The sequence below is a fragment of the Podarcis tiliguerta genome, assembly GCF_965153285.1.
Source record: "Podarcis tiliguerta genome assembly, chromosome: 2".
In the NCBI taxonomy this organism is placed as follows: domain Eukaryota; kingdom Metazoa; phylum Chordata; class Lepidosauria; order Squamata; family Lacertidae; genus Podarcis; species Podarcis tiliguerta.
In genome coordinates, this window is record NC_139535.1 from 116,931,644 (window position 1) to 116,958,888 (window position 27,245).

At 47.0% G+C, this 27,245-nt stretch overlaps 2 protein-coding genes across 10 annotated transcripts in view; one reads left to right on the top strand and one right to left on the bottom strand.

Annotated features, from left to right (window-relative positions):
- Nucleotides 1-4,380, top strand: part of LOC310671915 (rho guanine nucleotide exchange factor 11-like) — a 79,007-nt gene extending 74,627 nt beyond the window's left edge. The window contains exons 2-5 of one of the 5 annotated variants that reach the window (XM_083428371.1): nucleotides 112-215; nucleotides 663-838; nucleotides 958-998; nucleotides 3,049-3,165. In XM_083428371.1, the coding sequence (XP_083284497.1) occupies nucleotides 112-215; nucleotides 663-832 (274 nt within the window). In that variant the 3' untranslated portion in view covers nucleotides 833-838; nucleotides 958-998; nucleotides 3,049-3,165. Of the gene's footprint in view, nucleotides 1-111; nucleotides 216-409; nucleotides 999-3,048; nucleotides 3,953-4,238 lie in introns of those variants that run through there. The other 4 variants (XM_083428370.1, XM_083428369.1, XR_014508274.1 and 1 more) reach the window with 4 other exon arrangements.
- The window catches only part of KIF5A (kinesin family member 5A), a 67,920-nt gene continuing 43,781 nt past the window's right edge, over nucleotides 3,107-27,245 (bottom strand). For 2 of the 5 annotated variants that reach the window (XR_014508264.1, XR_014508265.1), the window contains exons 12-30: nucleotides 25,689-25,864; nucleotides 25,436-25,504; nucleotides 23,943-24,149; nucleotides 22,562-22,708; nucleotides 21,562-21,750; nucleotides 20,150-20,267; nucleotides 19,508-19,566; nucleotides 19,158-19,267; nucleotides 18,189-18,290; nucleotides 16,433-16,493; nucleotides 16,256-16,327; nucleotides 15,253-15,357; nucleotides 8,710-8,926; nucleotides 7,575-7,728; nucleotides 6,816-6,898; nucleotides 6,469-6,496; nucleotides 6,128-6,254; nucleotides 4,236-4,622; nucleotides 3,107-3,945 (exon numbers count right to left, since the gene is read on the bottom strand). Coding sequence is in view for 3 of the 5 variants with exons in the window: in XM_083428221.1 (XP_083284347.1) it covers nucleotides 6,176-6,254; nucleotides 6,469-6,496; nucleotides 6,816-6,898; nucleotides 7,575-7,728; nucleotides 8,710-8,926; nucleotides 10,768-10,788; nucleotides 15,253-15,357; nucleotides 16,256-16,327; nucleotides 16,433-16,493; nucleotides 18,189-18,290; nucleotides 19,158-19,267; nucleotides 19,508-19,566; nucleotides 20,150-20,267; nucleotides 21,562-21,750; nucleotides 22,562-22,708; nucleotides 23,943-24,149; nucleotides 25,436-25,504; nucleotides 25,689-25,864 (1,997 nt within the window). In the remaining 2 variants the exon portion in view is untranslated. Of the gene's footprint in view, nucleotides 4,623-6,127; nucleotides 6,255-6,468; nucleotides 6,497-6,815; nucleotides 6,899-7,574; nucleotides 7,729-8,709; nucleotides 8,927-10,767; nucleotides 10,789-15,252; nucleotides 15,358-16,255; nucleotides 16,328-16,432; nucleotides 16,494-18,188; nucleotides 18,291-19,157; nucleotides 19,268-19,507; nucleotides 19,567-20,149; nucleotides 20,268-21,561; nucleotides 21,751-22,561; nucleotides 22,709-23,942; nucleotides 24,150-25,435; nucleotides 25,505-25,688; nucleotides 25,865-27,245 lie in introns of all 5 variants that reach the window. The other 3 variants (XM_083428221.1, XM_083428222.1, XM_083428223.1) reach the window with 2 other exon arrangements.

Below are 27,245 nucleotides of genomic sequence, written 5' to 3' on the forward strand. Positions count from 1 at the left end.
CTCACCCCACTGGTTTTGCTGCTTGTGACCCTGGAGGTGGCTGACTTTCTCTGGTGTCCAGAAACATGTTGTCTGCTTTCTTCTTTCCCTTTCCCTGGAAATTGAGAGCAGCCCTGAATGCCACGACCACCAACTGACCGATTTCCTGGATTGTGAGATGCAGTGCCGGGCCAGTTACCCTCTGCTGCTGAATAAGATCATCCAGCGCACCAATGGTATAGCTCTCTTTCTCCATGTCTTTGTGTGGTGGGGAGGGTGTCCCAGGAGAGCTGCATCTCTCCATGATTCCATGTTGATATGCTTTCTATTTTTGGGAGATTGTGAGCTGCATTGAGCCTGCCTTACTAGGGTAAGCCAGCACTTAAGAGGGTGATGGGGGGGGAGACGATGCTCTGTGTTTATACAACCCCCATCTGCTTGCATTAGTGCCCCCTGAGGCTGTAGGGCATAGGTGTTGTTCAGCAGCCCACTTTGTTCCTACCAGCAAACAAGGATCTGTTTGCCTTATGCATCTGGGCTGCTGCTGCTCATCTGCCTTCCAGACCTGTTTGCTTTTAAATGCAGCCTTGCTCCTAGTTTGTGCTGGGAGTTGCTTTAAATAAAACCAACTTTGCAGGCAGCCTCTGTGCCCCACTCTCTCTCTTTGCACCTTCCTCGCTCAGAGTCAACCTATGAGCACCAGTATCTCTGCCTGGCCCGCAATGAGGTCAAGGAGATCCTGGAAGACATTCAGGATTGGCAGGCAGAGAACCACTGGCAGCTGCAAGTCTACCAACAGACTTGCCTGGACGACCGATCTCTGTGCAAGAGCAGCCAGCCACTGGCCAGGTAGTTCCAGGTAGAGCCTCCCCTTCACCCTCCCCTCCGATCCCTGGCCTTGTCCCGCTCTTCCCCTCTGTGAATTGCTGCCTTTTTTCTGCCCCTGCTGTGCAAAACCTTGACCTTATGGAGCACCAGCTAATCCAGGAGGGGCGTCTGCAGCAAAAAGAAGACTGTGGGTAAGTGGAAGAAAAAAACCTCTCCTGCTAAGACACACCCACGTGTCCACTTTTGGAATCATAATTCTTTTTTTGCAAATATGGGACATTCTGTAAGATGTCCATTATCAACAGTGTAAATGACTTTAGCCACTTTATCTTATTTCCTTACATTTATATCCCACCTTTCTCCCATCATTGAACCGAAGGTGGCATGCATGCAGTTCCCAGGTCACCTCATCTAAGCCTTGACTGGACCCAGACCTGCGTAGCTTCAACATACAAAGTGGTCTCATGTGCTCTCAGATCATACCCTGGGACTGTATCATTTGTAACTTAAATGTGCAAATTGCCCACTCCCAACTACTATTTTCTAGAACAGTATTGCTTATGCAGATTTGTTTCAATCTGCATTTGGGAATTCAGCACTACCTTTCTTTTTTCTTAAAAATATTTTTTATTAATCATAGAGTCTTTTTTTAAAATAGATCAGTTACATTCGAAGTGTGTGGGGGGGTTGATTTTTGGATCAGGTTTGCCATATTAATTCATATGCTGTCAGCAGATTCTTGTTGTTGTCGTGTTGGGCTGTGTATATGATGAAGAGGAACCATACTGGGGTGAAGGCACGCTCTTTTAATTGTCCCCAGGTCAGTTTCAGCCTGCTGGTTAGCTTTTCTAGTAAGGGTGTTTCCCATATGATTTAGTGCCAATGATCCATGTTCACTCCTGACAGGTCTCTCCAGTGTCTGGCTATGGTGCTTCTGGCTGCTGAGAATAGGTGGGTTATAAGCTCTTTATAATGTGAGTGGGCATTATATTGGAAAATGTTCAATAGGGCCAGTTCTGGGGTGACTTCTAATACCTGTTTAGTTATTTTGTATATTTATTGTAGGACTGCTGCCCCAAAGGGTCGGATTATGGGACATTCCCACCGTATGTGTAGGTATGGGCCTGTAGAGGTGCAGCCACTCCACCATTTTGGGGAGGTTCCTGGGTGTATCAGCACCAGTTTTGTGGCGTTAGGTACCATCTGTAAGCAAGTTTCAATGTGATATCCTTTATCAGATGAGATGGCTTTAAAGGGAGCTGTAGACCACATTCAAGTCCATTGGATAGGGTTCATTTCATAGCCTATGTCATGCTCTCATTGTTTTTTTATTGCATTGAGGGGGTTTGTGGGATTCTGAAGCAGTATTTTGTATATTATGGATACCAAGCCCCTGCCATATTCCTCTGCTGCCAGGAGAAAGTTTTTGAAGGTGGTCAAGGGCCAATGACTACTGATTTTACTGTGGGATTGTTTAAAAAAGTGTGCAAGTTGGTGGTGTGTTAGCAAAGGTATATGAGTGTCCCCTATTTTGTCTTGTATTTCTTGTGTTGATATGGGTATGTTATTTTTGTAGGTGTTTTAGGTAATATAGGCCTTTGGCTTGCCAAGTCTTTATTTGGAGGTTTTGTGCTGCATGATGGAATAGTGGGTGATGAGCGAGGGGGATTAGTGGGGATGGGATTGGGGACAGTTTACCTACTTTTTCATGTGAACCTGCTTAGTGTTGTGGGGATTTTCTTTAGTTTGTTTTGGAGAAATGTGGTGGGGGTGTTTTCGATTGTGCCTGTCTCCAAGTGAACCCATTGTTTCGTTTTATCTTCTAGGACAGGCATGGGCAAACTCAGCCCTCCAGATGTTTTGGGACTACACTTCCCATCAACTCTGACCACTGGTCCTGTTAGCTAGGGATCATGGGAGTTGTAGTCCCCAAACATCTGGAGGGCCGATTTTGCCTATGCCTGTTCTAGGATGTATAGCATTGTGTGGAGCACTTAGTTGGCAATGTAATATAATTCTATGTTGGGAATTCCCCATCTTCCTCCTGAGGAGGGAAGCCAGCACCATCTTTCTTATGCTTTGAATATCTCAAAACTTGTTTATGCCCATCACGTAGCATGAAGAATTCTGTGAAGCTCATACAGCAACCTAAGTCTGACTAGCCAGACTGCAGCCAGACTACCTACTGAGTTGATATTTTTTGTCTCGCACACCTTAGATACCTTTTTGTTCCTCTTGTAGTTCATCCTGTCCAGCTATACTCCTTCAACTTATGTACAAGAAGAGACAGAATGCAAAATTGTTATTTTTTAACATATTTGTTCATTTATTTTTTAAATAAACTTCTTAATATTCTGACATGCAACATTTGGTGTGATCTGAGCAGACAGGAATAAAGTTACAGGGTGTTAGCAGCTCCAGCAAGGCAGCCAAAACAAGGCTATTGCCATTAAGCATTTTGACAGCAAAGAGACCTGTAAGTCCCCCATAAGAGCTGCCATCTCCCCACTGCTCCCACAACCCTGTCTGCTCTGCGTGACTCAAAAGTGGTGACATTAATTGAAGATGTGCAGTGGACTCACTGTTCCCCTTAGGGACATAAATAGAAATAACAGACTAAAGGCCACTGACCCAGCTATCAAGAGACACAAAAAAGGAGCAACCAAAAATGTGTTGATAGCAGCCTCGTTTTTGTCCCACTTTGAAGAATCATTAGACCCCCTAGCCTGCCTACTTGGATGTGCAGTGTTTCTGGTTGGTTGGGACATGTTACAGAACTGACAACCACATCCAGTCTGTCTGCTCTGGAAACTGTATTCTTCCCCCACTCCCCCCCCAAACAACTTTGTCTCCCCTTTATAGAATGGAATAGAGCCCCTGTGTTCCTCATGCCCAGTTGCAGGCTTAAGCAGGGGCTGCCCATCTCCTCCTCCACCGTACAGTCCCCATGATGTGCTCCCTCCTTTGTTCCTAATGGTAAAACATCAGCTGATCACCCTTCCTCATTAACAAGGGATCAGCTCATTCTCAAAGAATAGGCAGCATTTGTATTGTACCTACTGAAGGAGATGGCAAGCAGAGCTTTGAAAGCAACAAGTAAGCAGCTCTGTTTTGCAGAAAACCATTTCCTAGCCATCCCTAAAGTGCCACAACGACCCTCAGCCTGTAGGCATATGCAGGAGAAACTGGAAATCAAATCCCTTGAAGGTTGAGGCTCAAGCACCATAGTGGGCTCCAAAAAAGCTCAAGGTACTTGCCCAAGTTTTATCCACTTTGGGGAACATCCAGTAGGACTAACAGCTGGGTATTGAAGCTCCAGGCCTTCTTTTGCAGAGTCAGCTAACACTACAAATGGTGATTTCAGCCCATCTAGCTAGTAACCTGGAGAGTATCAATTCTCCTAGGGCACGGCAAGGCCTAGTTGACACCAGGGTCCAGCATTGCCAGGCTAGGATCAGTAAGTTTTGAGGGGGATGCCTTATTGTCCCTCTCTTAGGCAGAAACTTGTTCCTACAGCAGGGTGCTTCTATGTCTGGGTTCTTCAGTGGCAGCCAGTCCCTTAAGGCAACTGAGGCAGGAAAGAAGAAGGGGCACCAGGCTCCTGGACTAAGGAGCAGGGGGCCCGATGAAAGAAGCAAATATATCATTGTCGAGTTAAGTGAGTAGAACAGAGAAACAGTGGGAGTGAAGCAGCAGCTGGATAAATATACAGGACATGGAGAGAGCAGGACACACAAACAGGGCCCATTTGCAGCAGAGGTCATGGAAAGCCAGGCTGCAGCATGCAGAGTTGAGGCTTCCGTCCCATTTAGAAACTAAAAGAGAAGAGAAAAAGAAGGGAAAGAGAAGAGTAAGTAGGGATGGCCTCAAGACACCAGGCTCCTGCACTCCAGCTGCATGTATAGGAAAAGGGGAAGGTTCCACCTATTATTACTATTATTATTATTATTATTATTATTATTGCTACTACTAGTCCCACCACCACTGGGTTACAGTAATAAAAAATACAGTATTAGCAACAGTTCAAATCAAATTGCAATCACAACTAGACTGGGTCCACATATTGGTAACACATCACTCCAAATCTCCTAATGACAGCTCAGCAGCTTCACATAGATGTTACAGCGTATGGGGAACAAGATAGAACTTTACTGGACACCAAAGGACAGCTCCTATGGCACAGAAAGGTGCCCCCCCATACCTACTTTCTAGAAATGCCCCTGGAAGTAAGAGTGGGACCACTGAAGTACAGCGTCTGCAGCACCACCTCCCTGAGCCACTCCAGAAGGATACCATGGTCACCAGTATTAAAAGTGCTAAGAGATCACAGAGAATGAGTAGGGCCATACTCCCCACATCTCTCTCCTGACAAATGTCATCAACCAGGGTGACCAAAGCAGTTTCCATGCCATAACCAGCCCTGAAGCCATACTGGGATGCATACTCAATTTCTTCCAAGCAAGCTTGAAGCTGTGCTGCCACCATCCTTTCTAGCACCTTACTCAAAATGAGGTATTCACTACTGGGTGATTTAACACTTATGGGTACAGGGAAGTCTTCATAAGGAAGGAACGCACCACTACCTTCTTCAAGATGGAGTATGGACTACTCTGACTCGCAGTGGCTCTCCAGGGTCTCAGGCAGAGAGCTTTTTAACAAGAAAATAAAGGAGAGGGCAAATATATACCCCTCCCCAGTCTTTCAGGGAGTAACTGTAGGGATGGAAATGGCTCCAAATAAGGCTGGGAATGTCCTTTGTCTAGAACCCTGGAGAACACCAGCCAGTTAGCATGGACAATGCTGAGCTAGATGGACCATTGGTCTGCCTTGGTAAAAGCAACTTCCTATATCCTTATATTCCTATGTACACATTCTCTGTAATTTTACCTTTGATGCAACATTTAAAGAGAAAATTTGAACACTTGCATTGTTGCTGATAGTCATGCTGTGGCTTCCTGCTTGTGTGGTAGGTGGGTGGGATGTCAGATGGTGGGCAAGCTGTGAAATGTTAATAGTGGGATCTGTACCATCTCTAGGAGTCCTTTTTAAAGGATGCTTTAGGTATAGGATGTCCTACTTGTGCCAGGCTTCTTTTTAATGAAGCGGTCTCCTAGTTAGTTTGGGCTCTAAAGTTGCACACAATGAGAGAGTACTTGTGTTCCTATCTATGGTCCTGTGCAGCTTGGTAAATCTTGAGAGAAAGTAACAGCATAGGTGGAGAGAGTTGAAAGAAAGGCTTGCTAGATTCCTGAGAAGACAGAGTTTTAAAAGAGCCCCAGAAAAGGGGATGAGCTGCTGCGGAGAAAAGAGGAGGCTGTACCTGATGGTGTGTTGAGGCCCGATAGGGAAGTTGGTGCTGCCGCTGCTATTAGCTGGCTGCAGTCTCCTGGTGAAGTGGGAAGAGCTTGGCTTGTTCATCAGCTTCAACCCCACAGGGCAGGTCACTTCTACAGGAAGGGAAATTTAATGCATGGCAGCTCAGACATCCCCTCTCCCACTTATTCAACTTTCCCCCTATGCCTACACACAGAAAGTGATAGTCTTTTTTTGGTATCCAGCCACCCTGAATGACCAATCTATAATTCCATCTATAAGGAACCAATCTATAATTCCATCTATAAGGAACCTCCCTCAGCAGAGTTCCACCCTGCAGTTTCTCACCTGTTATCATTGATGTCTGTGGCATTTCCTGGGCAATGGTCCAGGTGAATAACATAGAAGGATAAAAACAGCAGCATTAAAGTTAGAATCACATAATTGTAGAGTTGGAAGGGACCCCGAGGTGTGCAAAGAGAAGTCAGTCCCACTCCCAAGAGGATAAACGCTGTCCACAATATACCCAATACTGCTGTACAAAAATTTACTCTTGGTTTGGTGGGCTCTACAAAGATCCCAGGCAGCCATCAGAGGCAACTACAGTCAGTTCAAAGAAGTGAATGTATACATCTCCCCGAGGCACTCTCCTGCCCCATGACTGTACATGCATCTCTCACTGCCCAGCCCCTTACCGTTATCCACATTGAGCTTCTGATAGGAGGTCAGAGGGGCATTGGAGGAGCTGCTCCCACTGCTGGAAGAGGCATTGGTAAAGCTGGGTGGGTGGAAAGCAGAGAAAGTGATTTGTGAGGGCTGAATGGAAGTCTGGGACTCTTTCCACCTATGGTCTGGTGGGGAGGGGGGAAAGGGCTGATTGGAGGACTCCAAAGCAAAGTGCTTCCTAATGGGCTTGGGGAGGAAAGGCATGGAGTATGAGTGCTTGCAAGATCTGACTAGCAAATAGAAGGAGACCATATGCCCATTGGGGGAGTCACTGCATATAGTCTGGAAACGGGGTGGGTACACATCTCATAAAATCATCAGTGGGAGCAAGAAAGTCCATTTCACAATTTTCCTTCCTGACTGCAATAATTATTTCAATAGTTCATATCTCCACGAACATTTATTAAGATTTTTTTTTTTAAAGTAGGTTGAACTATACAAGCTGAGGTTTTTTAATCATCTCCAGCAACAGCTCAGTCTAATAAAATTCTTTTATCCTTGGTATGCAGCTGCTTACTGGTGAGCCAGAGTTTCTGATCTGATGTGAGGTGGAAAACAGAATATGAACCAGAGGACAAAAAGCCTTGCCTCTTGGTTCAAAAAGGTTGGCCTGGGAATAGGACTAGGCAAGCCTATCAAGTAGGCCTTGATTTAAGCCAGAGGGTGGGATTTTAGTGAGCCATAAGTAGTTTGCACATTCTTCTTCTGAACAGGCGAAGGATACTCACTAGCTGTCAGGCACGGTGCTGCCAGCATTCTGCAGGTAGACATTCTGATAGTTCTGGAAGAGGCTGTTGGTGTAGCTGATGCATTCAGGGTTGCGGACGCCATAGGCGTTGGTGGGGGATGAAGCTGGGTAGTGCCCTGGCCGCACCGGCTTGGCTGCAAAGGGGCACAGATAGCAGACATAGCACAACATACTAATTCATTGATTCATTCTGTGCTTCTCCTCCCCCGTGTAGCTTAGCCAACGGCTCTTAGAACAGCCAGTGTGCAAGTTTCTTCCTTCCTACCAGCTATCAATGTCCACAGCAGCATCAACATACATGGTACTTTATAGAGTTTCCTAGCTGGAACATCTGAAGAGGGGGGGGGGGGAGGCCTCTAGCACTTTTACTCCTCCAGTGCCTCCTGCATCTGACACCAGAGCCGCAATGAGAAACATCTGGAGCAACCCAATGAGGAAGTCCTGCCCTGTGAAGTACTCAGCTTCTGATTGCTTTGGCAGCCATTAACAGACCAGAAGACTCAGCGGGAATGTCAATAGTACCTATGTCACACTCTAATAACTCTTGTCCATTTTATTGTATTTTAAATGTGTCGTAAGCTACCACAAGAACTTCAGGGTTCTAGCCAACAAGTCATCCCATTTGTACAAGGACTTGCACTTGTGCAACAGAACTTACCCTCCATCTCCTCCCACCTTAAACTGCCCATAAAAAGAGAGTCTAGAATCAAAGACTAGGGTGATCTCCACTGTCTCCAGGAACCCATCTCATTGTGAGACTTTTGTGGGTGAGCTGAGTTTGTTTGGCCCTGGGTGAGAACCCAGAGGCTGGGATGGAAATGAACTGATACTGATTTTTATATATTATTAACTTTGTAATAATGTAACATTTTTATATGTACCTGCCTATTTGTGTAAGATGTTTAAGTTGTCTGTTGTTGCTTCTTTTTTGTACACCACTTAGAAATATTTTAAATATATGAAGCAGAATAGAAATCAAATAATCAATTCTTATCAGAGAGCCATCCTCACTGAACACAGTGAGATGCAACATCTGAATGTGCATACATAAGGTTACCACAGTACCAGCAATTTCCACATGCAACCCCCCCTCCACTTGCTGCTTGCTTGCTTACCAATCTGCGCAGAGTGGTTGCGCTTCATGCTGTTCTTGTAGCGCACTGCCTCCTTGATGCGGTCCACCTCCTGCTGGTAGCGGCGCTTGTCTTTCATAGCACCCTCCTTGGCCTCCTTCAGTGCACCCTCCAGGGCCTTAACTCTCTCAGCCGTAGCCCGAAGACGTTTCTCCAGTTTAGGAAGCTCACAACGCAAATCTGCATTGTCGCGAACCAGCTGAGCCCCATGAGTTCACAGGGAGAGAAGAGAAACAGGGAGGATGGATAAAGAAGAGGAGGCAGAGGGGCCTCTGAAGACCCAAACCACTGGCCCTTGCCCTCACTCCCATGCATTTCTACTCTGCCAGTCCTCCAGGCATTTGCCTCCCATTTCCAGAAAAACCCTTGCGCCCTGTTTTGGACCCGGTCCCAGAAGCTTCACATGCCCACTTCTCACACCATATATGTTCTGCAAGAATGTTAAACACCCCCCTCATCTCTGGGAAGGCATCCGTGGCCTCTGAGCATCTGGATTCTTACTCTTGTCCTGTGTCTGAACACCCAGCTAGTGAATCCACCACATCCGTGAGACCATACTGTGGAACTAGTCTTGGGCCTCCTAGTTTGAAGAGATGGCAGAGCTCTCAGACATTGAAAGGGTTGCACAGAAGGGCATTTTTAGTAAATATAGTTTCTGCCACCATAGCAGGGCTATGATAATATGGTGGGGGGGAACATTCCTCCTGTTGCACATCTATTAAAGCAGAGGTGGTTGACCAGTGTCACCCTCCAGATGTTGTTAGACTCCCACCAGCACCTCAACAACATGGCCAATGGTCAGAGACGATGGGAACTGGAGTTTGACAACATCTGGAGAGTAACCGGTTAGCCACCTCTGTATTAAAGGCAGCATTGGGGAATCTATAGCCTTTCATATATTGCTGGGCTCCAACTTCTATAATTCCTGACCACTGGTTGTTCTAGCCTGGGCAGGTGGGAGCTAGAGTTCAACAACACCTGGAGTGCCAAATGTACTCCATCTGTGATCAAAGACATATGAACCTGTATTCATTAGAACCTATATTCAGCCTGGATGCTGGTGACAAGCTCCCGTCCATTCAAAGTAGCGTCCACCCCTTGCTCTCTCTAAGCTGGTGGGTCCCAGTCTTTGCCCAAGTGTCACAGATCCAAGCCGTGCGCCATGCTGCAGCACAGGAGAATACCATGAGGTGCAAATTGAGGGTCTGAAGGTGAGCGCCTCCCTTCTCCAGGCCCAAGCAATCCTTTAGCTCTCCCATCAAACACAAACTCTATAATCTACAGGCAGGTGGGTGAGCAGCATGCAAGGAGGTCAGGAGCGCGGCAGCAAGAGGTGAATAAGCGTGGGGGGGGGCAGCCACCAGCATGATTATATATAAAAAAAAATAGCAGGGGAGCCACTGGGTAGCACAGCCTCCAAGGGAGAGGGAGAAAATATCTGAGGTGATAACATTTGACTCCCACATCTGAGAGATTGATATTGGGGGTGTGGGGAGGGCTAGGGGCTTATGAATCATGCCTTTCCAGAAAACCACAGGGCCTTGATCTGTGAGTTTCTCCAGAGTCCAAACCTAGCTATTTCCAATCTTTACAACACCCCCACCTATTCCTGAAGCAGAGGAGAGAGAGAGAGAGCCGCTGTTGAGAATTTAGAAAGGAGCAACTCACTTTTATTTCACTGTTTCTTTCCCTTGTAGCAGCTGCTGATGGACAGGCAAAAACTGGTCAGTGTTGCCATGGCAGCAGAACTGCCAGATGCCGTAGAAGTCACACACATGAGATTGCCAAGAATGGGGCCATGGTGTCAGCCATGCAGGCCACAGTGACTGGGGTTGTCATGGTAGCAGTGAGAGGCCTAGTACCAGATGATGCCACAGTTGTCAACGTGGATAGGCTTGCCATGGCAGTGAAATGGTGAGGAGGAAACAGACACCTGACTGCCCCCCCCATATGCATGTGCTCCCAATTTGGTCACCAAGTGCAAACATTTCCTGCCCAGCGCAGCAGGCAGATAAACATGGGGGAGAGGCCATACGGTACCTTGGAGACCCAGCGATCCAACTAGGGTGCAGCAGCGAGGGGAAAAGGGGGACACAGACAGTGACTGAGCACCCTGACAGAGTCCCCAGCCAAACCCTGCTCTGTATACTCAGAGAGGGACAAGTTAAACACCCCAGCAACAGAGTGTGCCGATGGCTGACTGTATGAAGACGGTACCCAACCTTCCTTCCTAGAGCTGCAAGCAAGGGAACTCCTCTTTTTGGGGCTGAACTGTTGGGTAGGACACACCAGCCCAACATCTGCTAAGTACAGAGAATTCTATGGGGGAAAGAGATAACAGCAGGGATAATGGAAGGATGTGAAAGCTTAGACACACAAACAATCCAGAGAAAGTCTGGGCTGGGAAGCAAGGCAGGAAATGAATACAGCAAATGTCAGTTCAGCATCCATTCTGAGGTTCATTGTTTTCCTGCTCCCACCCAACCTTGGACTGAAGCAGTCCATTCCAGTGGTTAGCACACAAGTCTCCAAAGGGGGTAGAACTGTAAAAGAGCCATTCACCTCTAAACACATGTCAAGCCCTCATGATCAATATCCACTTCCTCCTTGCCCCATCATTTGATTCAGGATCTGGAGCCTGCCCAGCTACCAAAACCCCCTCCAGTTTGCACAGGAGTCTTGTTTGTAATAGAGAAAGAAAATAAGGTGGCCTGACTCACATTAGTCATCACTAACGGCTGATCACATGGCAGCCAGGGGACAATTGAGGAGCCCTGGGGTGTTTCCAGACTGCCACTGCTTTCAGGTGGGATTCTATCACATATGGGCAAATTCAGGTTGGGCAGTTACAGAGGATTTGGCACTCCTGTGCAACAAACTCACTTCCCCTAAAAAATGACTTTTTGCAATAAGGAAAGTGGTGGGAGAAAGCATTGGAAAGGGGTGGGGTAACTCTTGAAGCAGCATCACATCAATGAAGACAAATAAGAATGAATGCTCAATAAGCAGCCAGTTTTGACTTATCTCTATGCAAACAAATCAGGTTGGCTGCTCAATAAACAGGATGTCTGGAAGCAATTCTAGTGTCCCTCTCTACAACCCCCTCTCAAAAAAACACAGGTGATTGTAGATGATAACAACATTTTGGGAGAGGAAGTGGATGGGAGGAGCATGTGGATTTGGCATAGAACCCCCTTTCACATCTGTAACATCAGCACTGGGTTGGTGTTGTCCCTAGGCTGCCCTGGCATCAGTGCCCCTCAGACTGCAAGTTTCCACCAGTGAATCTTATTTCCCTTGCTGTTGGCAAGCTCTTTCAGGCCACATATAGAATTTGGACTCGCTCAACCGTGTAGGCCTGACCCCATGTTTATTACTCTGAAGCCTTGGAGAAGGTACAGAATAAAATGTAAGAAGCCATGAGAGGTGAAAAAGAACAAAAGATGCCTTCTTGACCGCACACATGCATGCAACCAGGTTACATGTTCTAAGCCTATTACCCTCATGCCCACTGGTATATAAAAAGCTGCCTGGAGATACTGTGAATTGAAGAACATGGGTCTTTCTGCAGGCAAAGTGTATATTCTACCTTTCCCCTACTAAGCTGCTCAAATGCTGTCTCTGTGGCTGCAGGACTATTACGCCAGAGGTTTCCCACCTTTTAGGCCAGTGAGAATATTTGGATTTTTTCATGTGTGACATTGGCAGCACTCTCTCTGACCACTTCCCTACCCTTGTCCCTGCACTTTACACATACGGTCAAGAGAGAGAGCAAGCACATGCACACTTCACTTTTCTAAATAGAGTTGCCACCTTTGGATGGGCAAAATAAGGGACAGTTAGGAGGAATCTGGAGAGAGAGAGAGTTGGCCCGGGGTGTGTGTGTGTGTAGGTGGGCAACCTCATGCTTCCTTTGAGGGTTTCTCTGCCACTGGCTACCTCAGCAAGTTTAGGTTAGAGAGAAAGCTCTCTATGGGTTGTTGTTGTTTTTTTAAAAAAATATTAAACATTTCTTACTTTACAAAAATACGTGCATTGTCTATTTTTTTCAAGCTGTGTTTCCTATAGATCAGTTTCATTTGTTATGGGATATTAGTGTTGCATACAGTATAAGGTTGGTAAGAAGAGAGGGGGAAAGGGAGGAGGGTAGGGTGGGATGGTAATGCTTCTATTCTTCTACTTAGTGTATGTGCCGGGTTTTGTGTCAGCGTCATTTGTGTGGATTCTCTTACTATTTTGTTTAGTCGTTTAGTCGTGTCCGACTCTTCGTGACCCCCTGGACCAGAGCACGCCAGGCACTCCTGTCTTCCACTGCCTTCCGCAGTTTAGTCAGGCTCATGTTTGTAACTTCGAGAACACTGTCCAACCATCTTGTCCTCTGTCCTCCCCTTCTCCTTGTGCCCTCCATCTTTCCCAACATCAGGGTCTTTTCCAGGGAGTCTTCTCTTCTCATGAGGTGGCCAAAGTATTGGAGCCTCAGCTTCCTGATCTGTCCTTCCAGTGAGTACTCAGGGCTGATTTCCTTAAGAATGGATACGTTTGATCTTCTTGCAGTCCATGGGACTCTCAAGAGTCTTCTCCAGCACCATAATTCAAAAGCATCAATTCTTTGGAGATCAGCCTTCTTGATGGTCCAGCTCTCACTTCCATACATCACTACTGTCTCTTACTATTAACCTGTTGTATTTCCTTGGTGGTGAGAGAAGTTGGGACTGGCCTAGGATTTGGTTGGTTGCCTTTGGTTGGCTGTAGTGAGATTTGTTTATATGTGTGTGAGGGGATGGATTTTTGGATCAGGTTGGCCATATTGAGTCATATGCTATCAGCGTATTCTTATTGTTGTCTTGTTGGGCTGTGTGATGAAGGGGAACCATACTGGGGTGAAGGCATCTTCTCCTATTTATCCATATTTGTGTCAGTTTCAGTTTATTGGTTAGCTTTTCTAGTAAGGGTATTTCCCATACTATTTGATACCATTGGTCCATGTTCACTCCTGACAGGTCTCTCCAGTGCCCGGCTATGGTGTTTCTGGCTACTGAGAGTAGGTGGGTTATAAGCTCTTTATAATGTGAGTGGGCATTATTATATTGGGAAATGTTCAATAGGGCCAGTACTGGGGCGACTTCTAATACCTGTTTAGTTATTTTGTAGGACTGCTGCCCCAAAGGGTTGGATTATGGGGCATTCCCACCACATGGGAAGGTATGGGCCTTTGGAGGTGCAGCCTATCCAGCATTTTGGTGAGGCTCCTGGGCATATCAGCACTGGTTTCTGTGGTGTTAGGTACCATCTGTGAGTTTCTGGGTGAGTTCTTTTCTTTTAGCTGAGATGAGCTCTCTAACTATGTTTGAAGCAAAAGAAAGCCAGTGTGAGTGAGAAAGAAATGGGGGGGAGGGGGAGGGGGAGCCGCTTACTGAGAAGGCAAAGCAAAGAATTGGCTTTGAATGAGTTGTTGCCATTGTCACTCTTTGGCTGAAGCTGCTGCTCCAGGAAACAGTTCCCCCGTTCTCTTCGAACCACTGGCTAGCCTGGAGTGTCAATCAGCCAGAGGGTGGGTTTTACTTCCGAGACGTCTAGCAATCTTGCGGCATGGCAGTAGGGCAGGAGGTGGCACATTCCCGCTTCACCTCAGGTTGCAAAATAGGACAGGTCACCCCTGCCCACATCAGCACCCCATACACACAGTCAGAAGAAAGATACTTAAACAACACAGAGCCTTCCCACTTAGACCCAAACGCCACTCTCAGCCCAAACACCACCACTGCAGGGGGGTTGCTTGGCAAGCATTTCTCGGCAGTGGCACAGTAAGATGGGCAGAATGTTGCAGGTGGGCAAAACAAACGTGCAGATAGCTCAGCACAAACTGGAAGTCTGTGCCTATTTTAGGAGCTGCCCAGGATCTAAATCTGGCACCATACCAGAGCCACGCTGGCAGGAGTGGCTCTGGTATGGTGGAAGGGGGAGAGGGTCTAATTCACGAATGGGGAATCTGTGACCCTCCAAACGTTGATGGGCTATAACTCCCATTATCCCTTACCATAAGTCATGCTGGCTGGACCTGATAGAAGTTGGGAGTCCAACAACATCTGGTCCCTGGTCCCCTGGTCCCTGAACTAAGCAGAAACCGTACTAAATGGTGTAAGCAAGCTTTGATCGGGGAAGGGGATAGCCACAGAGACAATATATCTAGCAAGGATGAGTGTATGAGCCACCCATGCAGTGCTTTCTGCCAAGCCAGTTTTGCGAGTGGAGGGGGGTGGGACTGGGAGAAAATCCAGATAGCGTTTCCAGCAAAGTAGAGGGTGTCATGAAGAAACATTCACAGCGGCTACAATACACAGAGACAATGCGCAGTGGGGAAGGAGGGGGGGGAGGCTTCCCACCCAGAGGGCTGAGTGTAGATAAATAAATAAATAATCAAACAGGGCTGCACTCACCAGCTGTCTTACCTTGCCCAGATGGTTCTCCACCCCCATCCACCCACCCCACTTATGATGGTTCTCCAGCTCCCATCCACCCACTCACCTGTTTGTGAACTTTTGTAAGCTGCTCCAGGTTGTTCTCAAGAAAGGAAATCTTCTGCTTCTGGGAATGAGCCCCCCCGCTATCCTCGGGTTCCAGCTCCGCGCTCTGGAAGGCAAATACAGAGTGAACTTGTACCTCTAGGAGCGTGAATGGGATGGGATAGAAAACCCAGCCAAAGTTATGCAGCCACACAACCAGAATCCAAACCCAGTCCCTTCGTTTGATTGGCCAGCCCCAAAATAGGCAGGGTTCTGGGAGGCTTCCTTGGGTGGCTTGCTCCAGAATAATAAGGAGGCTATTATGGTGGTGGTGGTGGTGGTGGTTATTAATGATATAATGAGGCTAGCATAGGATTAAGGACAGGGCTGCAGCATACTGGTGTATCCTGGAATGGGAGACACAGCTGGCTCTGAATGGGCCAGAGCATGTGGAGTGACTTGCTGAATTTCCAGTAAGAATGGAAATGGGTTTCCTGGGGAATGTGGCCTGCAGGCAGGTTTGGGGCCCCATAGCTCCCTCTTTAAAATCAGAGCACTGGTCACTTTTAGAGTTGACTAAGGGCTCAACCAGATTTCCTTTTGTGCTGCTGAAAGAAGCCAAGGGTTTCAGAAGTAAGCAGCTAGTGTAGAGCAGAGCTGTGAAGCGGGAAGTGCTTGGATCAAATCTTGCCTCTGCCATGATGGCCTTAGGTGAGCCACCATCTCCCAGGCTTAGCCCACTCCTTCAGGGTGCAACATAGGGCTAGCACCACTCACATGCCTTTAAACATTTGTTATAAGGATTTCTGAGTGTATGTGAAGGGTTCTCAACCCTCTAAAGTGTTTGTGGGGAGCCTGTCATCCTCCAGATATTGCTGGACTACAACTCCCTTCATCCCTGATCACTGGCCCATGCAAGTTAAGGCTGATGAGAGGTGGGAGTCAGGAGGGGAACAGATTTCCCTAGGGAACCCTGTATAAATGCTGAATAAACAATGAAGTTGGCTAAAAGAACGACAACATACTTTCTTAACTCGAGTCGTGACGTCTTGAACGAACAGCTTGCGAAGGTTGTGGAGGGTCTGGAGTTCACGGGCCTGGAGGGGTACGAAAAGAAAGGCAGGGATGAAGTGGTGAGACAAGACTGAGGGCTTCAGCCCACCCCCCTGCCCCCATCCTTCACCTCTCCTTTAGCTACTTACAACAGTCTCCTCCAGCCCTTTGAGGTCCTGTTTGGACTGCTCATGTCGCTCATACAGAAATCTGTGAAGAAGATGGACAGTGATGGTCAAAGGGGTATGTGGAGTGTGGGGAAGAAGTCATTTCATGGCAGAAAGGGTCCAGCTGCGCTCCTTGAAGCAGAACTGGCAGTGCAAGGATCTGCTGTCCCATATGTCAAGGACTAGACCCCAGCATCTGGCAAGGGAGGGAGGCAGGCACAAATCAGGCCCCTGATCACCATGATCAAGAGGTGGGCAAATTTTAGGAGGGGCCTGGACATATTTGCAAACCAGATAAACTGTGGCGGGTGCCACACACATGCTGTAACTCTCTCCTCCCCTCCTGTAACCCCCCCGAATTTTCCCAAATTAGGCTGGGGTGGGGGGAATCTATTGGTAGAAGAAAGCTTCTTTTGAGACTAATTCCAGCAAGTTGGAGGAGACCCTGCGGGCACCAATGAAAGCTTCTGCAGACACATGTGTGCCCACAGCCTCCATATTGGTGACTCGCCCATTGGTCCTTATCACCCATTGATGAGGGCATGGATATTGGGGAGGGGGGGGACTTGGTGGTGGAAGAAAAATGGAGAACTGAGCAGGAAGCTGCTTACCCCTAGTCTCAAGGCATGCACAGGCAGGTAGAAATCTCTCATGAGAGGGGATTTGAGTTACCACTTCCCTAGCGAGAGCTCTAGAATGTTACAGAGCATTCTTCCTATTCCATGGAGGCACAGAACCTGCATGTGGAGCTATGTGCTTATCTCTAATTAGGGGTGCTTGAAGTGGAGGAGATTGTGCACAATGGTTTAGGAAAGCGGAATCTTGGCTAATGCCCGCTCCTAAAATCTGTTAAGAGTTTGTCAACACTGGGGCCAATGCTTGGGGAAGAAAGAGTGTCAGCTCTCATCACATTTCCTGCAATTGGGTCAGCGGTGGGATGAGAAAGGTGCACAGTATAGCAGGAGTGAGAAATGAGAAGAGCATTCTGACATTTAGCTTCTACATCAAGGAGCAATTTCAGTGCTTTGCACTGGTCTCCTCTTTTACCAGGAAAATGATCAATCTTACACCCATTTCTATTCCTCCTTTTAAAGTTTCCTATCTGTAACTGCAATAGAGGACCATTCCACACAAGTCTGCTACCAAGTATGCATGCAAAAGAGATTTGCAGGCAACTCTGCTTCAGTGGTAAGTATTCCTATATAATGCACCCATATTTGTGAACACGTTTCTCTCATTCCCAGACTACCTTGTCAAGCATGGGAAATCAGCCTTTGAAGTGGCATGTCAAAGCAGGAGAAATCTAGGAGATTGCCTAGGCTAGTATTGTCTACTCTGACTGGCAGCAGCTCTTCAGGGTCTCAGGCAGAGAGTCTTTCCCAACACTTTCTCCTTTTTAAAGTGAAGGCTTGAAATTGGGAACCTCTACATGCTAAGCATGCATTCCACCACTTAGCTCTGCCCCCTCCACCCTCTAAGCACAGTAGGTCAATATCAGCGTTCCCTCTGTGGTGCCCTCCAGATGTTTTGTACTCATCAGCCTCAGACAGCATCATGTGCTGGTAGGAATTGTAGTCCAAACCACCTGGAAGGGCACCAGGTTGGGGAAGGCTGGTCTAGACAGAGGTGGTTGCTCTCAGATGCTGGCTTTTGTTTCTCTTGTGGTTTGCTCCTTGGTTGGGATGAGCAGAGTCTGCTGAAAGTGTCTGGGAAAGGAAAGGCGGGAGGGTCTTCTCACGTCAGCTCCTGTAGCTTCTGGGACTTCTCCTGTTCCTCACTCTTGAGTTTCTCATAGTCAGCACGCAGTTTCTCCAGTTCAAGCTCTAGTTTCTGGTTCAAGCTAAGCAGGGATAGAATAGAGAGAAAAACAGGGACACTAACTCAGGGACAGCAAACACGTCACTTGACTCCCGTGCTTTGTTAAAGGTCTTATCCCCCTCAGATCAACACAGGAAGCAAATGTTAAATGCTTGAGGCAGAGAGAGACGAAAGAGCCCCCAAATTGGGACAAAGCACAGACACTGCTGCTTGACTCACCCACTTGCTTAAGCCTTTCCACCGCTACCAGTCTTGGACACATTCCTAGCCCTGACAACCTGATTTTTAACCAGGTTAAACCCAATAACTTTGGGAAGTGGAGGGTGTTTTGTTTCAGGGGAGGGGGTTGGTCAATCCCAGCTTCCTTGTCAGAACCCCAACTCTTAGAAGGGGGAACAATCACATTTAAAATTGGTTCAAGTTTGTGGTGCACATATGTCCCAAGCTGTGAGAGCCTGGCTCAAGCCCTGAATTGGCTGCCTGGAGCTCCTTATTGGATTTGTGCTTCCTAAACACCTCCACTCAGCTAGCTTTGTATCACACTAGGGGCTTGGACTTGCATCCCACACACCACAACAGCTTTGAGCTGCATTGCCATTAGCCCCAAAGTGGCTCTTGCCTCACTCCTGGTTCTGACTTTCCTTCTGGTTCTTACCTCCTATAAGCTACGTGGCTGTGGTTGGTTTGTCTCCTCCACTTCTCACAGAAGCCCAGACCTTCCAAGCCTTGCCTCAGCTCCAACCCACAACAGCCCCCCACCCAGGCCCTGCTAGTACGCCAAGTCTCCCAACGTCTGCACAGCCTGTCTCATCACGAGACCCACCCACACTACGTGGTGCACCACATCCCACCCATGGAAGAGACTTGGCCCATCCTCAGGATGACTCACTCCTTGAGCTCATCGATGATCTTCTGCTTCTGGTTGATCTCATCACGCAGTCGCGCCAGCTGTTTGTGGTGGGCCTCACGGTGGCTCTCCAGTTGCACTTCCAGGGCCTTCTGTGTGATAGGGATGAAACAGGTCAGAAAGGCAGAAAGCCAAACCCAGGAACATGGCAGCACACACCTTGGGTCCTCTCCACAAGTACAGAGGAAGCTGCCTTATTCTGATTCAGATCATTGGTGCATCTAAACTCAGTAATGTCCACACTGACTAGCAGTGGCTCTTCAGGGGGCTATCTCGGCCCTGCCTGGAGACGCCGGGGATTGAACCAGGCAGGACACTGCTGTGATACGAACCTTCACTTCATCTGTATCCTGGATCAAGTCCTTCTCCTTGCCCACTTCATGAACAGTCTCTGTGAAAGAGAAGGAGGAGGATAAATAATCCTTGGGGTACAGCCAGAATTAGAGACATGGCCATCTTATCCCTTGAATTTACCCTGGGACCTCTTGAGCGTGCAAGTCACTGTCACAGCTTAATCTCTCAGCCTCTGTGCAGCCATGGGGTGGAGTCCATGTCCATTTAAAGAATAACACACCTAATCAACTAGCTCATCTGTACAGTAGAAATTAAAATGGCCTGCCTCACAGGGTTGTTGTGAGAGTAAATAATGAAGACCATAAAACACTTTGAAAATGAAAAAAGCACTTGAATCTGCTGAAGGTTGCTTGCCAGCAAACTAGATTGCAGACCCCAGTGTAATCAGATGATCAAGGATTCTGCTTTTAACAGTCAAACACATTATGCAGCTGTCTCCGTCTTTCTTTCTTTCTTTCTTTCTTTCTTTCTTTCTTTCTTTCTTTCTTTCTTTCTCTCTCTCTCTCTCTCTCTCTCTCTCTCTCACACACACACACACACACACAAGCACCATTTTCTGGCACAAATGTTGCAACCATTCACATGTTCTGCATCAGATATAAGCCAAGGCACAGCCTAACCTTGGGCTTGCAGTTTAGCTAGCTCTTCGCTCAGAGTGTCATAGGATTCCTCCAGGTTCCTCTTCTTTAGCTCCACACTCTGCATGTACTCCGTAAGTGAGCGGATCTTTGCCTCATGCTGGGGGGTTGCAGGGAGAAGAACAAGCAAGAGATAACTTTTACAGGTACATCAAATACAAAGGTGCATTTAACAGCCGATCCGGTTTGACCTTGAGCCACCCTACAGCACCTGCCATGCCCCATGGTCAGGACAGGACAGCAAATAGGTGTTAGCATATTTCTCAGAGAGCAAGGTTGAAGCTACTGTCAAGGGTGTACCCCACAGCAAACCTGAGTGTGCAATGGCTCTCAAAGTCCTCACATTGGGGAGACAGGCTTGCCAGCCTCCCCAAACATTAGTTTTGTGGAGTGCAACCAAATGTATCCCTTTCAGCTGAGAGGTAAGCGAACGGATCCAACCCTGCTGGAATGCTTTCTCTGAATTGGAAAGGAACTCATCCAAGACCACAAAAGCTGCTAGAATTAGGTAGAAGTCACCTGAGCAGATGGGATGGAACCACCTTATAAGTGATCTCCTTCCTGCCCCCAATAGGAGGAAAGAGGAAGCCTGTTAAGTCAGATATCTTCTTGGTCAGATTTACTTTCCTTTTGCACTCTGGTTTATAAGGATCTGGAACAGGCAAGGGGGAGCTTGTGGGCCCTCAAGCGATTAAGACTCCTATCATCCCTGACTGCTAACCACGCTGGCTGGGGATGGCAGGAGCTGGGAGTCCAGCAGCACTTGGAGGACCACAGGAGCCCCACCACTGCTCTTGAATTAGAGAAAGATGCACTACCCTAGCTGCCCCCATTTGCCCTGGATCAAAGCAAAGCCCAGCCTGTCTCCCTGGGTCAAGGCAAGGGCAATCAGTGCCTATGCTTCCGGATGCTTTTGTTTTTTAGTATTGGGAAACACTGAGGGCCTCCCCCCAATCCTTCTACCTCAGGGGTGGGGAATCTTCAGCCCGCAGGTCAGATCTGGCCCAATCAGCTTGTGAGGCCATTTTCTCCAAACCACATCCAGCTGCCCCACACCTGTTGTCAGGTGTGTAGCAGTAGAGACATGGCTGGTTGGCTGCTCATGCAGCAGGAAACAGGATTTAACTCCTCATACATCTGCAGGTGCATGAGGAGTTCAATCCACTTGGTTTGGATTTGCAAGGGACTCTTGGTGCAGCCTTCAGAAAGCAGGAGATCAGTCCTCCTTGATCACAATCTCCTGGCACAGGCCAGCTTTGAATGGTGGGCAGGATCACCAACCTGTCAAGGTCTGTCCTGCCAAGCCAAAAAAGGTTCCCTAACTTGTTCCACATTCTCAAAGCCCCCCTTCCCCATGACTGCAGTTCTTCTGTCCTGGCTCCCACAGGTCTGACCTGAGAGATGAGGAGCTGGCAGGAAGACAGTTCTCGCCCTGTCACCTCCATCTTGCGGTGACACTCGACTTGCAGTCCCTCCAGTTGCCGGCAGCGCTTCACAACAGACTTCACCTCCGATTTGATCTTGCTGATGTAGAGCCGGGCAACGGTGAATTCCTCCTCAATGGCACCACTGATCTCGACTGGCTGAGAATGGGGGAGAAGGAGAGTGGGTATGAACACACTGACCAGCCTCTTCCAGCCAGATCTGTTTGCTGAGCATTCACCCTGACTCTTTTTCAAAATGTCTGCCCGTAGGGTATAAATCATCACTTCAAGCAATTGTTATCCCATGATTCCCGGGGCATTTCCCTATCATTTTCCTTACCACAAAAAGTTCATTTTTTAAAAAGTGGGCTTGATGGACAAGAGCAGCAAAACCAGTTTAATTGAATACCCTAAATTTGCAGGGATATGGCTGAAAACCACCCTGCAACATACCGACAGTGTTGAAGCAGCCACTGTCTGGGGCACACAGTTCAACCACATGACCCTTGCAAGCAGAGCCATTCAAACTGGTTGCTTCCACATTAGCTATTTAATATGGATTTGCCACCCTTCATTCCCTCTTTTTGGGCTGGGAATGGTTTAACTCAGAGGAGAACTATTGAAATTAATGGGCCTAAGTTAGCCATGTCTATTAATTTCAGTGAGTTTTACTCTAAGGCTAACACGTGATACAAGACTTGGATTCCAATGGTTTTCCATGTTGTCCTGTTTCTTTTCAGACCTGGTATGTAGAAATCCCGCCTCACAGCTTAACACACAGTTATAGTACCAGCCTGCCCAGAGGTAGCACCATCAACTCCAGTTAACCCTTGTGTTGCTATTTTCTGCAATAAAAGTAAAATTGGGAAGGGCCAATGCTGAAGCTAGGAATCTCTTACAGGTCCATAATACATACAATATTGTATATTCTCACCAGGTGTTCTTCCCAGGTGTCTCCCCTCTTTCTTACCAGCTTGATCTCACCATTGCCCACGATGACGCTGAACTCGCTCAGATCCTTCATGAGGCCATTGAGGACCTCAGCAATGCGCTTGCGCTGATGCGCGCTGAACTCCTGCAACCGCTGCAATTCTGATTCCAAGGACAGCATGGTGGCCTGCAGGGTGAGAAGATGGTTCAGCCAACCCAAGAAAACTGAACTTCTGATTTGCAAACCCAGAACCCTCTCTTTTGGCAGGATAAAGGGTTAGGCTACAACTCCCATCAGCAGAGTCTGATGGGATGGCTAGGGCAATGTGAGTCATAGTCCAGAACAACTGGAGGACACCAGGTTGGCAAAGGCTGGGTTAAAGCTTCCCTCCCAGCTCTGTCATTTGAAGTGGACCAGATTCTGCAAACACAAGCCTCGGAGGGAAATAAATGCCATATCACAATGCTAGTACAATCCATTCCTGAAAGTTTAGGTCAACATTTTCTACGGAACTCTTGAGTCACATGTTGCAGGACAAACAGAGGCCGTTTTAGTGTAGTGTGACAGGTGCAGTCGCACTGGGTGTCGCACTGCAGGGGGCACCAAAACAATGCTGTAGAACAGAGTGTGCGAGGTGGAGGAGCACTGAATTTTAGCGTCTCGCAGGATGCCACTGAAATTTGAGAACCCAAAGTCCGCCACTGGACAAAGCCTTCAAAGGAGCACTTGCAAGGAGCGCTTGGCTGGAAGCAATGGACCTGAAATTGGATCTAAATTGAAGTGCCTCAGCAATCAGAAGACTAAGGGTGAATGGGGGCTTTCTCTGCTCTAGCTCTGCCTCACTGAAAGACTGTTGTGAGTTCACTCAAAGGCAGGACTGAGTACATTCTACACTTGGAAGAAGAAAGATTAGCATTCTGCACCAAGAATAAATGAATTCTGCAATCTGTATAAATTATGCAAATCAAGCTCCAGATTCTCATACTCTTAATAGTATTTCTTTTTTACTGTTTTGAGTAATTTATACTGCTAGTACTAGTTATGCTGAGGAGTAAGGTGCTATGTGGAGGACTGAATCCCCAACAACAGGAAATTTTATTTAAGTGCTCTTCAGACTCCAGAGATTTTAGCAGACCTTGGTCAGATGCTTTCAAGAATATTTTTGCAGCCATAAGGGGTAGATACTTGATTCTTATTTTAAAAGCTGAAATTTTCAGGAAGGTGAATTCACCCAGTTCTGCACTGTGCACTTTTCCTATGCTTTTGCAGAATTGCAGAGTATATGCATACACACACACACACACACACACACTATACTCTTGAGGACTAAGCCAAGATTCAATGTGGTCCTGATCCTCCTCTACCAAGGGATCTCAAGGTTTACTAACCCCAAGGAAGGACCTGGCATCCCAGCACTTACCACCTTCTGGGACAGCTCATCCACCAGCAGCTGATTCTGCTGGTTTTTCTCTTCTACCTCCTGGGATTTCTGGTCATAGTTGACAGCCAGCTCTTCCAGAGCTTGCAGCACCTCCTTGACCTCCTCCTTGGCTGAGTCGTTCTCTGACTGCAAGTGGCTTAGCTCACGCTGCACCTTTTCATTGTCCCCACGAGTTGACATTAGCAGCTGGTGGGGAAGAGGCAGAGAATGGGATAAGGAAGGACCCAGTAGGCCAAAAGTTGTCAAGGGCAGTCAAGAAAGAAGCAAGACGGACTGAACAGGAGGCTCAAATAGCGATGATGTGGGATAGACAGGTGTCCGAAGAGAGCGAGATAGAGGAGTGTCGAGAGAGAGGGCTCGTCCACTCTTACCTTTTGCCCCATGCTTTCTACACTCAGCTCTGCTCTTTCCCAATCTGCTCTCTAATTCTGAATTGGGACAAAGGGCAATGCAGGTTTTCCATTAATTGTCATTTGCTCTGATTCAGTGGTAAAGAGTGAGGATTTGAGGAGAAAGTTCCAGGGGGAAAAAAAAAGCATGCTCAGACAGGTGCCTAGAAATGTGGCACAACGGTAAGTGTGGATGAGCCCGAAGATGAAGAGAAAGCGAGTGAGCATGAGAGAGAATGCATGCAAGCTGGAATGGGGTAGTGGTTAGCATATTGGACTGGAAAACCAGAGTTCAAATCCCCCAGCCTAAGCTACCTCACAGGGTTCTTGTGAAGGCAAAATAGGAAGGGGCACCATAAGTTCCTTGAAGGGCAGGGCAGGTTGAGGAGATTTCACCCCTCCCATACCCAAGAATCTCCTGAGCAGTCTGCTGATTCTGCAGAGAGGAGGAGGCGTGTTCTTATATCTACTTATTCTGCTCCAGCACCACATCAGAGAGAGAGTTGGTCAATGAGTGAGTCGGTCAGTGAGAGAGTCAGTGAGTGAGTGAGTCAGTCAGGGAGAGGAAAAGACTGAGTGTTATCTCTGTGTAGATAAGGTCGCTGCAGAGAGCAGCTGTAACACTCAGTGCAGTCCAGCATCTCCATTTGTATATAGTTTGTATAGTACAGTAGCTGTTAGTGAATAAAAGAAGATATTCTTCAGCGCTGTCGTCCGAGTGATTTATGCTCTGCTGTACTCTGCTGTACAACGACTGTCTTCTTGTTGGAGTGATTTGCGGTGCTCACAGCTCTGAGTTGTGAGTCCACGGCACCTAGACCTGTTCCTGTGAGGAAGGTGGTCTCTGGAAGTGCTACCCAGCTCGCCTAGCCCAGTCGGGGCTGAGGTGGATGAGTCCAGTTGGTGACACTGGCTCAAGGGCGATGCTGACACAGGTATGAATGCAGCATGCAAGTATAAAGATGATATACTCAATAGAAAGAACATAGCAATGAGAGAGACAACGTTCACACCAGCACACATGCACATACATGGCAACACATAAGCAAACTCTTGTAATCAAACACATGCAGCACTGCTCACCTCCTCTTGGTCCAACATCTGCTGCTTGAGCTTCTCCATCAGTTGGCTCTGCTGATTGATTTCATCATCCTAGATGGAGAGGAAACAAACATTTCAGTGGTGGTAGCCACCACGTGCTCTGCCACAGACACAAGATACCAGACATGGAGAGAAAAGTTCAGGGTCTGAGGTGAGGGTAGAATTCCAAGCATCCAAGCGACCCGAGGGGGAGGGGAGGCTGAACAGCATAAAGGAAGGAGGGGAGGCCTCAGACCTTGTCATCAAGTTGCTTGTAGAGTTTGCGGATTTCCTCCTCATACTTGTGCCGCTCCTCATCTGAGATCCGGATGACAATGGAGGAGTTGTTATCATTCATAGGCATCTCATCACAGGTATCAGGCACCACCTTCTCATCATCACTCAGCTGCTCTGTTTCTGGGACATTCTCACCTGGGAGGATTGTTTTAAAACAGCAATTAAAATAATAAAAAACTCCACTGTGTCCCATCCCCACATGATTTAAATAAGCAGAAGCACCTTATTTGGATACTGTCATGAAGGCAGTTCCGCAGTGCCACCCCACAAGATTGGCCATTCCTAAGAAATCTGTTTGCTGTTTCCTGCCTTTGGCACTTTGAAGAATTGGAAGGTGGTTATATTTTGTATTAATACCCGTACCCTGAAAAGTGCTATCATATATGACTCTAGTTTATTTATTTCAACTTAAACAATATCAACTGATATGTGTTCTAGTAATCAATATCACCTATTTTACAGTGAATCTAAAATGTTATACTGTTAGTAGTGCTGTAACAAAGTGCTTGTGTGGAATGTTGTACTATGTTTTGAAAGAAACTGATAGTAGGTTGCTGGGAGCAAAGATCAGCTGTGGTTGTCCCCAGATGCAGACGTGGTCATAATTCTTGCTACAAGTGTTTCTCCACCATCACTGTTTTGGTTTGTGTGATGGCTGCTTATGATGGGAGGATGTGCAATTATTATTGTATCATTTTAAAAGAAGGTGGGGCAGTTTCCCAAAGGGGAAACTTTCAACAAGAACAAGCCCACTTGTGCCAGAAGACACCTCCCACTCCAAATACATGGGGTGGATGTGGATGGCGATGTGTCCCTTGAAAGACCTGAAACTTTATTACGAATCGGCTTGCTTATGTTGGCTAAAATAATGGATGACATTGCAGAACTCAGATTTACTAGATTTGGAAGGTTTCGATAATCACTTTGGGTGGCATGCCTACCTGAGATATGAAAAAGGTAAAATTCATAGAGGCTTCCTGAATCATATCATAAGGAAGTCACTATATAAGTTATGGGAGAAGTATAAAGATTTATCGGAACCAAAAACTCCGTGGTGGCTATCCCCTCTGGAGGCCATTGCAGTGAAAAGAAAAAATATGGAAACAAACTGGGCCATGTACAAAGAACTATTAGAAGAAGATAATCAATTGTAAGTGAAAAAATCAGACATCACCTAACAGACTGGCTACAATATTACCAATTAAATGAGGTTTTTAAGATAGACAGGAAAAATGGTTTTGCAACAGAAGAATCAAAATTAGATAAAGAATTAATACGAAATAAGAAAAAGAGTAATATCTAGAATATGCAAGCTTCTTTTAGAGTGGGAGGTGTAAGATGAAGAAGTGAAAGAAGTAATGATTAAGTGGGCAAAAGATTTTGGCAAGAATACCCAATTGTCGGCATGGGGAAGATTATGGAATAAAGAATGGAAATTTACAGCCTGTTATACACTAAAGGAAAATTTATTGAAGCTGTTCTATAGGTAATTAACTCCCAGCAAACTGGCCAAAAT